Raw genomic sequence first — 10,790 nt, forward strand, 5'->3', positions numbered from 1 at the left:
GGACTTGAAATTCTGTATTTCTAGCAAGCTCCCAGGTCATGCTGACATTGCTGGTTTGAGGACTGCACTTTAAGTAGGAAAGACTTGGAGGATGGCAATGTATTGGAGGGTCCAGGTCAATCTAAGTATGCCTGGAGATTACTGGTGAAGCTACTTTTACCATGAAGTATGTGAATTTACCAGATTCCCCTCCTGATTCTGGAATTAGTATCCAAATAAGATGTGGACCCTGAATAAGTACTGGGATTGTGTGGAGTAGCCCTGAGAAAGTAGCGGATCCAAGTGTTCCCCAGTTATAAGATAGAAAGCATTGAATATGCCGATCAGCACTTGCCCTGCCTAGCTTACCCAAGGCCTGTCCTGACTGATTATTGGCTTTCCGTCTAAACCAACTCTCAGAGAACTTTCTGTCCCTGAAGATGTTAGGTTGGCAGAAGCAAGCCCTGGAGGCACTGCCAATCTCACTGTAGACCATGCAGTACTGAGTGACCAGGGTCTGGGTAAGAAGAAACCACATTTCCAAGACTCCCAACAAAGCACCTCCCTACTGCACAGAGAGAATGTGCCCTAGTTCAGGGCCAGTCCAACTGCCTATTCCAGTAGTTTCTTTAGACAAGACCAGCAGTCAGTCTGGCCATAGCTCCTGGTTCCTTTGACTCACCAAGAACCCAAGGCAATATCATCCATTCCACGACAGTTGGGGGAGGCCCCTGTACATGGAGGTCTGTCCTGACGATGTGCTGAGAAGCCAGGAGAAGCATGAAGAGGAAGGTCAGATATGAAGCCGTGTGGCAGATAAATTTGATGAAGGGTTTCTTGATGAACAGCCCAAGGTTGCTCCTGGGTGATATCAGATAAGCTATAGACAGCATGGGAAACAGGAACCCAATGGTCATGCAGGTAAGAAGCTTGACTACCCAGTGTTTCCGCCGCCATCCAGGGAAGCCATCATACCACAGAGTGGCAAGCAACTGTTGGCAATTAGGCTGAGCAACAAACTGGGAAAAGAAGAAAACAAGTTAGGCACTTGGGATGTTCAGGGGGAAGTCTTTGTTCATAATACCTCTTCTAGTTTATATACAGCTGCATGGCCAGTCCCCAGAAGAGGCCTGTTTTCCAGGTTTCCGTGAATGGGTCTAACCCCAGAGATGGCTCTACATGTCAAGCTATGAGACTAGATTTTCCTTAGGGTTATTTGTTTCATATGCTAAACAAAATCACTCTGTTCTGTTTGTGCTTTGGCATGCCTCTCTATTCCCTTACCCGTCATGTTAGAGAAATGGTTCCCAAAACCTAGATCAGACTCATCTAGGGAATATAAAATATTCAATTTCCAGGTCAGAGCACACACTAAAGAAATGAGCTTCTGGGGTGTGGGGTGTGAGGGCTAGGGCCCAGGAAGCTGTTTTACAAAGTTCTCCTGGGAATTTACATGCTTATTAGCAGAGAATCATGGGAATATTTCATTTCAAATTGATTCACTTTTATGCCTTCCCCGAGCTTACATGAGGTCATCCACAAATGTGCACTCTGGGCAAATGCAAACTGACAGGGAATAAGCTTGTTACTGTGGCTATGGTTTGGAATGGAAATGAGTTCCGTTTTTAATTTTGTCTTTTTTCTCCTTTGGTTTTGAACACCTCTTGGTTGGCTAGGAATGAATCTGGTTGCTATTTTGCCATCTGTTTAATACCCTCTCTAGTCTAGACATGCAAAGGAGGAAATATATTTGGGGGCCAATATTATAATATTGTATACTAACCCGCCTGAGATTTTAGTTAAAGGCAGTCTACAAAGTGTCAGTGATTAATACTTAAGAAATCACCAACATTGCAAATCACCCTCAAGCTGCTCCTTCTGGGTAAGGAACTCAATAGGGAGCTCAACTGTCAGCCTTGATTCTGAACACAGTCTATATTTGACTTTTCTAGCTTTCCATGGGAAAGGTTAAACAGAGATGCACCATATAGCTTACTAATAAAAAGGAAATAAAATTCTCCCATCACTTATCCAACAAGGTAAACTAGCCCAACTTTACTGTTAGTGTGTCTGAGAAGGTCACTAGCTTCCCACCAAAACCATTCTCTTCCTTGAGCACACAGCTGGACTACATTTCCCAGGCTCCACTGCAGTAAGGTGTAGCCACACTACTAAGTTCCTAATAATGAAATATTCAGAGAAATGAAGAGTGGCACTTCCAGGCCTGGCCTATGAAAGTCTTCCATGTGTGCTCCTCCATGTTATTTCCCCTTCTGGCTGACTGGGATGTGGTAACCCAGGATGACCCAGGGGCTTCTGTCAACTTGTGTTCCTCTGTGACCGCATGGAGAACCATCTTGCTGACCAAGAATACCTGTATCGCACTGTCACATGACTGAGAAAATTCTATTGTGTTTGAGCCATTATATATTTGGGGGTCTAGCAGTTTAATATTATAAAACAATGAAATATTATAAAACAATGAAAAGTAAGCTCTAAATTCTTTTTATCATGCAATCTTATTTTTTCCAAAGATTTCATGATCCCCTTTATGTCCTCACATCTCCTTTTCACACATTCACTCACAAAAAGACAAAACCATTGGTCCCTTTCTACCCTTCTTGGCATTATAGTCTATGCCAGAGTCTGGGATGAAAAGTCCTAGAAAAAAAGTACAGAAAAGTAGAAGGATAAAGCAAGGTATTTGGATACACTGGGAAAAGCCCTAGGAGGGCACATTCTAGTGAGGGAGACTGATGTATAAGAAGACAGTTATAAAACAGTGTAGAAAGGGCACTAAAATGGGCATCAACAAACCATAATGGGAGCACATAGGAGGGCAAGTCTGGATTGCTCGGCCAGGGCTTCCAGACAAGGCAGTGCCTGAGTGGGGCATTAAAGGGTGTATAGAAGTTGACTAGGTATAGGGGAGGAAGGAGACAGGAAGTAAATAGTCGAAGCAGAAGGGGTAACATGACTAAAAGCACAGAAGTGAAAAAGAGCATGCCTTATATGGAAACTAGAGAAGCCTGTGGTGGCTGCAGCTTAAACTGCAAGGCTGTAAATGGCAAGAGATGAGGGGCAGAGGGGGGTTACAGAAGATCCAAGTGACAGAACTTGGCCATCATAAATAGTATGGCTTGTTTTAAGAGCAATGGGCAGCCATAGCAGTGTGTGTGTGTGTTTAGAGAAGTACAATAGATCAAGCAGTATAGTAGATTATAGTCGTTAAGACTGAAGCCTCTGGAGCTAGATTGCATTGGTTTTCTCTGCTCTTCAGTGTCTTAGCTTAATGGAGATAACAGTGTCTACCAGATAGAGTTGGTGTGGGGAGTAAGATCAATTACTACATACGAAGCACTTGGAACTATTCCTAGCATATGGTAAGAGCCTATTAAATGTTAGATGCATATGTTATTATGCATGTGACAGTATCAGATTTCGACATTAGAGAGATCCTCTGGTTATTGAATGGAAGATGAATTGGGGGCCGAAGGTAGGCAAAAGTAGAGGCAGGAAGACCAGTTAGAAAACTGCTGTCAATCTTGCACAAATGAGAGTCACTTGGACTAAGATAATGGCAGTGGAAATGGCATGATGTGCTTGGACTTGAAATACAGTAAGGAGGTGATGAATGGGGAGTGAAGCAATAGACAGGCTGTGGGGGTAAAGGCGAGGGAGGCTTCTCTTTTGGGTGAATTGGTGGATATTAGCATCTCTAATTGATTTAATTCTGTTTCTAAAAAGCTGTACCTTTTTAGACTATAGTTGAAAGTTACATTATAGTTTTTACTGAGAGTGGGAACATTGAAGCTGAAACAGGATTATGGAGATGCATGCATTTCCAGACCTGCTGAGTTAGATTTGTCTGCGGGACATCTAAATGGAGAGATCTGGATTGATGTACTGATGTTATTCAGCAGGAATTGACAAACTTTTTCTGTAAAGGGTCAGATAGTAAATATTTGGGGTTTTGCAGGCCATATAGTCCCTGTCAAAACTACTCAGCTCAGCTGTTTTAGTGAGAATTCAGCTATAGACACTATGTAAATATGTAAATAGATGAGCATGGCTGGGTGCCAATAAAACTTTATTCACAAAGTTAAGGTTTGCCAATCCCCATTCTACGCTCTTGCTCTCAGCTACTGGCAGAGTCAAATATTTGGATTACTTCAGCAATGGTCTTTATGACCTCTCGGACTTCCCCTTATCGATTCCCGAGAACTCTGACCCTGGAAATCACTTTTCCCTAAGCAGAAATGCAGAGTTGAAGCTTCCTTTAATCGTGGATATTACCATCCAGTCTTTATCTTCAATGCCTCTGCTCTCATTTTCAATTTGGCTGAAGATGGCAACTTGAAAGTTGGACAGATTTTTATTTTCTGTTTTTATATCTGACAAGAGTACTGTAGGGTAGTGTGGATTCTGGCAGAACAAACTGCAGTTAGAATATTATACAGGAAATTTTTATTAAGCTGCCATGTAAGATCTAATCCAAAAACATCTGTGAGCTTTGAAAACACAATCCTAACTCCTGCTTGCATGTTGAAGTTCAGATTTCACAGGGTATTTAATCAATCTCTAGTTGGTTTCAAGAGTGCCCTGGAAAGACGGATTGCAGGAAAAATTGCAGAGTGTGTATGCATTGCATGCTTGACTGCACTAAAAGCCAAACTGTGCAGAGCTTAGAGCAATAGTTTCTCATTTTGGTGAAGTCCGATTTATGTTTCATTTTGTTGTTTGTACTGTTGCTGCCATAAGAGACTATCATTCGATCCAAGGTCACAAAGATTTACACCTGTGCTTTCTTCTCCAGGTTTGATAGCTCTAGCTCATATTTAAGTCTTCAATCCATTTTGAATTAACTTTTTGCATATTGCGTGAGGAAGGGGTCCAAATTCATTCATTTGCATGTGAATTTCCACTTGTCCCAGAATAATTTTTTGAAAAGACTGCTATTTCCCCATTAAGTTGATTTGGCACCCTTGTCAAAAGTCAACTGAACATAAACATGATGGTTTATTTTTTGACACAATTCTATTCCAGTTATCAATAAGTATCTTTATGCCAGTACCACACTGTGTCAACTACAGTAGCTTTGTAGTAAGTTTTGAAATTGGGAAGCACGAGTCTTCAAAATCAAAATCTGTTCTTTTTCAAAACTGTTTTGCCTATTCTGCTTCCATTGTAGTTCCATATGAACTTTATGATTGATAGAATCTGGACCTGAGTACCACCTTTCGAATAAGCCCACCCACCATCTCAGAGAGACCTAGATGTCATCTCACTTAGGCTACAAACATTCTCCAGAGGACACGTCAGCAAACCACATGCCCACTTTTCCCCTGACCCCTCCCCTCAAAGAGCCCGCCAGAAAACCCTGGCCGTAAAAAGCCGCTTAAGCCTGTAAGAGACTCTTCCCTTTGTTCTGCTGGCCAGGACAGAGGGGTCCCTCTCAGGTTCAGCAATAAACCTGCTTGGACTGTGGAGTTCGCATCCTGTCTCTTCTTTCAATGATCATCTTGACAATTATGAAAAAAAAAAAGAAAGAAAGAAAACTGGGGTTTTGATAGGGATTGCACTGAACCTGTAGAACAATTTGGGGTATATTGCTATCTTAATATTAAGTCTTCTAGTTCATAAGTGTGGGACGTATTTCCATTTGTTTAGGTCCTCTTTAGTTTCTGTCAACAATGTTTTGTAGTTTTACACATGCAAGTCTTACACTTTTGTTAAATTTATTCCTTAGTGTTTTCTTATTTTTGATGCTGTTGTAAGTGGAATTGTTTTCTTAATTTTATTTTTATATTGCTCATTGCTAGTGTTTAGAAACACAATTGATTTTATATATTGTTCTTATATTCTGCAACCTTGCTGAATTCATTTATTATCCTCAATAGCTCCTTGGTGATTCCTTAGGATTTCCTATACACAAGATCATGTCATTATCAAACACAGAGAATTTTATTTCTTCCTTTCCAAGCTGGTGCTTTTTATTTCTTTTTCTAACCTAACTGGCCTGGCTACAATCTCCAGTACAATGATGAACAGAAGTGGTGAGATTGGATATTCTTATCTTATTCTTGATTTTAGGGGAAAAGCTTCCAGTTGTTCTCCATTAAGCATGATATTAGCTATGGGTTTTTCATAGATGACTTTTATCAGGTTGAAGAAGTTTTAGTCCCAGTCTTCTGAGTGTTTTTATCATGAAAGGGTGTTGGATTTTGTCCAGTACCCTTTCTGCATCACCTGAGATGATCATGTGTGCTTTTCTCCCTACTATTAATGTACTGTATTACATTGATTGATTTTGTTATGTTGAACTACTCTTATATTCCTAGGATAAATTTCATTCTATCATGGTATATAATCCTTTTTATATATTGCTGGATTCAGATTGCTTTATGTTAAAACTATTGTTAGACTCAACTGCTCTCCATGCCTCAGGTAGCCTTGATGTTAAACAATTACTGCTGAGTGCTTTCAAAAAATGCTTCTAGGGAAAGGGCTATTGGTCCTGAAAGGACCACATAAAGACAAGCCCAGGGAATGTGGTTTTTAAGGGAGTTGCCGGACACGGCATATGATGACAATTCTCCAGGAATGGGTCTTTTGGGGGGGCTTCAAACCCAGTGTTCTAATTCTTCAGTGATGCCAAGCTGTTGCTTTCTGCAGTCACTATGGTTCCAAAGTTGTTGGTTTTCAGGATTACTGCAGAGCGGGTAAAGGGAGCTAGCAATAGGGCAAGCTGAAATACCAAAAAAACTTGCTGTTCTTACCAAGATTCAGCTTTTTTTCTTAAATAAATGTTCCTCTGACTGTTGATTCCAAGCCTTGGTTATTTCCAGAGTTGTAAAAAGGTTTATTGTGAAAATGTTTCCAATGCCTTGCTATTTTTTTGAAGGAGTGCATTTTCAGAAGCCCTTACTCCACCATTCTGTGCTTTCTCTCGTGACTTTTTAACTTTTCGTGGGAAGTGATGTTGTACTTGTGTGTGGGTTACTGCAAATGATAAGAACCCGTTTCTGATTTGCTTCCCCAGATGGCTTCAAAAAAACAAAGTCTGAGCAGTTTGGGAGCTTTTTAAATGCCAAAAGAAGTCTGGATGTTGTTCAAGGACTAGGAGCGTGTCTTAGTCTCCATTATATTTCCCCTATTTTGCTAAATGCCTGACACAAGGTAAACACTGAATAAATATTTGATGAATGAGTGATTGAATAAATAAATAGGCCTGGTGGATGAACCTGGTGGAATACTCTTTTCAAAGCCTTCTTTCCTCAGTGTATGTAGGGGGTGAAGCCTGGTAGCCCAGACAACTCTCCTGGGAGTTGCAACTAGGAACTACTCTTAACATAGATGAACTACCATATATTGAGCTCTTACAATGTACTAGACACTGTACCAGCTTTTCCTTACATCATCTACAGCAACCCTAGAGGCAGATATTAGTATTATACCTATTTCACAGATAATACAACTGAGCTCATGGTCAGATTTTTGTTAAGTAGTGGGGCCAGGACTGGAGCCCTCACTTGGCTGACTCCGTAGACCAAGCTCTTAGATACTGCACTCCGGCAATCAATGGATGGCATGTTCTGAGGCCTGCAGAAGCTGAATTTCCCAGTTTCTTCCCTATTTGCCTTGCCACAGTGTTTGAAATGCCCACATTGCTTATTGCTTTGGGTTAGGCATTGAAGTTATATTCTCGTCTGTTGGAAGCGGTAATGTATGAAACTATAACTATCCTTAACAGTTTAAAGTGAGTGTAACATATTACCCAGTTAACTAGCTATAAGGGACCTGTCTGACAGCAAGTTCAGAAGCAATGGTCAGAAGCCCAGGTCTGGGCTCCTGAGTGGTAACTAGGAAAGGTGGGAGGAACAACACACAGTGAAGGACTTGGGGGAGACACTGAAGATCTTAGCTTCCTGGTTTAGCCCCAGGCCAGACTCTGTATGGAACTCACCATTTCAACCTGTCCAAATCTTTTCTTTATAAACCTGCTAGGGCCCTGACTGCAGTTTTTTTTCTTTGCAGTGCTTCGTCTCCAATACTACCAGGCAAGGCTGAAAATTAATTTTTTTCATTACTGCATAGGACTTTTGGAAAAGCAGTGACTTTTTTTCCCTTTGACATAAAAGCTGTATTTCAAACGGAGGGGCTCAATAGCTCTTTGCCTCTCCAAAGAGTAATTTTTAATAGGAACAATGTCAGGTTCTACTGGAAAGAAGCCATTCCTCCCCCAGACAACTAGAAAATTTCACCTCAGCAAAGCTCAATCCCTCACCAGTCTATCGCATGTGACTTTTGTTCCTACATCTGTCTAAACAATCACGTGGCTTTAGGACTTGATTCACATGCTGACCCTCAAGGCAGAACAGAATTGATTGGCTCATTGCCAAGGGAATGCAAGATTAACGTGATTCAGTTTAGGGGTTTCAGCAAGTATTTCTGTAGACCTCTCTGTGCCCTGTTGTGGATAAAATGAAAGTTCCTGTGGCCAGGATTCTCACCTGGCCCTGGTTGGCTAGTTCACTACACACGTGTGGGCAATACGTTGCTATTGACTCTATATAAAGAGCTCTGCCCAGTGCTCTGGGCTACACGGTGGCATGGCTGCAAGGCTGCAGGAGAGCAGAGCAGAGGCTGGAGTGGTGACAGCGCCAAGGACAGAGGCCCAGAGGATCGCTGTGTGGGCAGAGGGGCCCAGAGGCAGAGACCAGCTTGCTGCATGCAGACTCCCTCAGAGTGAATGGGATTCTAGTGATTGACCTGCCACCGTGGGAATAAAGTTGAATATAACCCTTTCACCCTAAGAATGTTCTACTGTCATTTCTTTGGTCACATTGAATCCATAGTGAACTTGCCTGGGGCTGAAACCCATTGGCAAGACACCCGTCCTGTGTGGGGCCTGGTGAGAGGGTCACAGCAGGAGAGACCCACAGTGATTCTCGCCTGCACAATCTCATTGAGAGACCAGCAAAACCTATACTAGCAACCCAAGCCATAGGGCCATTACAAAGATTAAAGAGTTAATTCGTTGCTGGGTAATGAGGAAAGAAATGTTATTATTATCATTTTTCATCATGGATTATTGTGAGGATTAGACAAAGACACATACAATAAGTGCTGGCTATTTTCATCATGAGACGGAGAATCATTGCTTCTTGGATAGTCTTGAAGTGCCTACACATGTGACTTGACACAGACCTAGCCTAGGCAGTTTGCTCACATCCACACTGCTGCCGCTATCAGTTCCTCTGTTCTGAGGGAGTGTTCTGTCATCCCAGTTACTGGCATGGAATTCTGGAAAGGAGACTGGTGGTGCTGGAGGGTTCAGGATAATGAGGAGGGGAGGAATAGTGTATTTAGGAAGTACATCCAGTTGGAGTCAGTACAATCCTCATTGTATCATCAGATCCTATAAATAACTAATGGATTCCCAAATGAAAAACTGGATTGTGATGTAAGACATGTTTTAGAGGAAGGGAGGCAACTTGATAGATAAAGGAGAGATGTTTGCATTGAGAAAGATATTGGTAAGTCAGGATTGCAGGAAGGATGGCTTTTTAGGGGCTGGCTGACAGGCTGAGGTATCTCAGGGGGTTCTTTAAGACCGCCGAGATGGAAGATTTCATGAGTATGGTTTTGGCTCAAAGCAAAAATCTTGAGCAATGCTCTGAGTGGCTTTCACTGGGTCATTATTCAGGGGGATGGCCCAAAGAAACCAGGGCAGCATGGCCTCTGAGTATGTAACGTCATGTGGGAACAAGATGCTCCGTCCTTCCCTGCCCTTCCAACCACCCTGCACACTCCTACACTGCCTCACACATATTCTCTCTCTCTTTTGTGGGGAAAACAGAGATCCTCAATGCTTGAACAGCTTTTAAGAAGTTACTTTCCTTCTGCTTCCAGACACTACCACTCTGAAGCCAGTTCAATTAAGCCAGCGACATTTACTGCACACATGCTTGTGCCAGTACTTGGGACACAGGCATGACTCCAGTGGCCAGAATCTCATTCCTGAAGGAAACACCTAACAAATAACAGCACAATCCTATTCCTGCCCTCACATGGCAGGGGGGTTCCCAGGGTCTGATAGAGTGGCGGTGTAACCAGGAGACTTTCTCACTAATGACCGTAACAGGAATGTAAGCTCATAAAAGGACAAGGTTTGTGTAGCCGAAGGGAGAATAAAATTAGCAGGAATCCTGAGGAAGGAGTCATTGCCCTTGAGTATCGAGGCCATGGGAGCCCTGGTGGCTTGCTTTTAAAGAGAAACGTCCCTATCCTAACCCCTGTCCTCTCTCCCCTTCTTCTAGGGACCAGCCTTGTGGTGGGCTTTTATTAATGACTTACCGAGAACTTTACTGTGTCCCAGGGCCTTTGTTTTGATGTATTCTTTAACCATTGATCTTCATAATGAGGGAGGTATTATTACTATTCTATCAATGGAGAAACTGAGACTAAGAAATGGAGACTAAAGAATTTCCCAATAAGTGGTGAGAGCCAGGTCTTGAAGCCAGGTCTGACTGAGTACACCATGGATGCTCAGGTACAGGTGTCATCAGACTACAGTCTGGGGGCCAAATCCAGTTTGTGAACCATTTGTGTAAATGAAGTTTTGTTGGAATACAGCCAAGCTCATTGGTTCACCTACTATGTATGGCAGCTTTTGTGCTACAGTGGCAGAGTGAAGTAATTACAACAGAGTCCACGTGGCCTACTATGACTATAACATTTGCTATCTGGCCCTTTGCAGAAAAAGTTTGCTGACCCCTGGCTCTAACCACCACACCACAAAATCTCTG

The 10,790-nt window shown here is 42.3% G+C and overlaps 1 protein-coding gene across 1 annotated transcript in view; it reads right to left on the minus strand.

Moving 5' to 3' along the window:
- TRPC5 (transient receptor potential cation channel subfamily C member 5) overlaps window positions 1-10,790 on the minus strand; it is a 117,398-nt gene that overhangs the window by 44,781 nt on the left and 61,827 nt on the right. Inside the window, exon 3 of the mRNA XM_017659582.3 lies at window positions 662-998. Within this exon, the coding sequence (XP_017515071.3) occupies window positions 662-998 (337 nt within the window). The remainder of the gene's footprint in view (window positions 1-661; window positions 999-10,790) is intronic.

This window comes from Manis javanica, chromosome X, assembly GCF_040802235.1.
Source record: "Manis javanica isolate MJ-LG chromosome X, MJ_LKY, whole genome shotgun sequence".
Taxonomy (NCBI): Eukaryota; Metazoa; Chordata; class Mammalia; order Pholidota; family Manidae; genus Manis; species Manis javanica.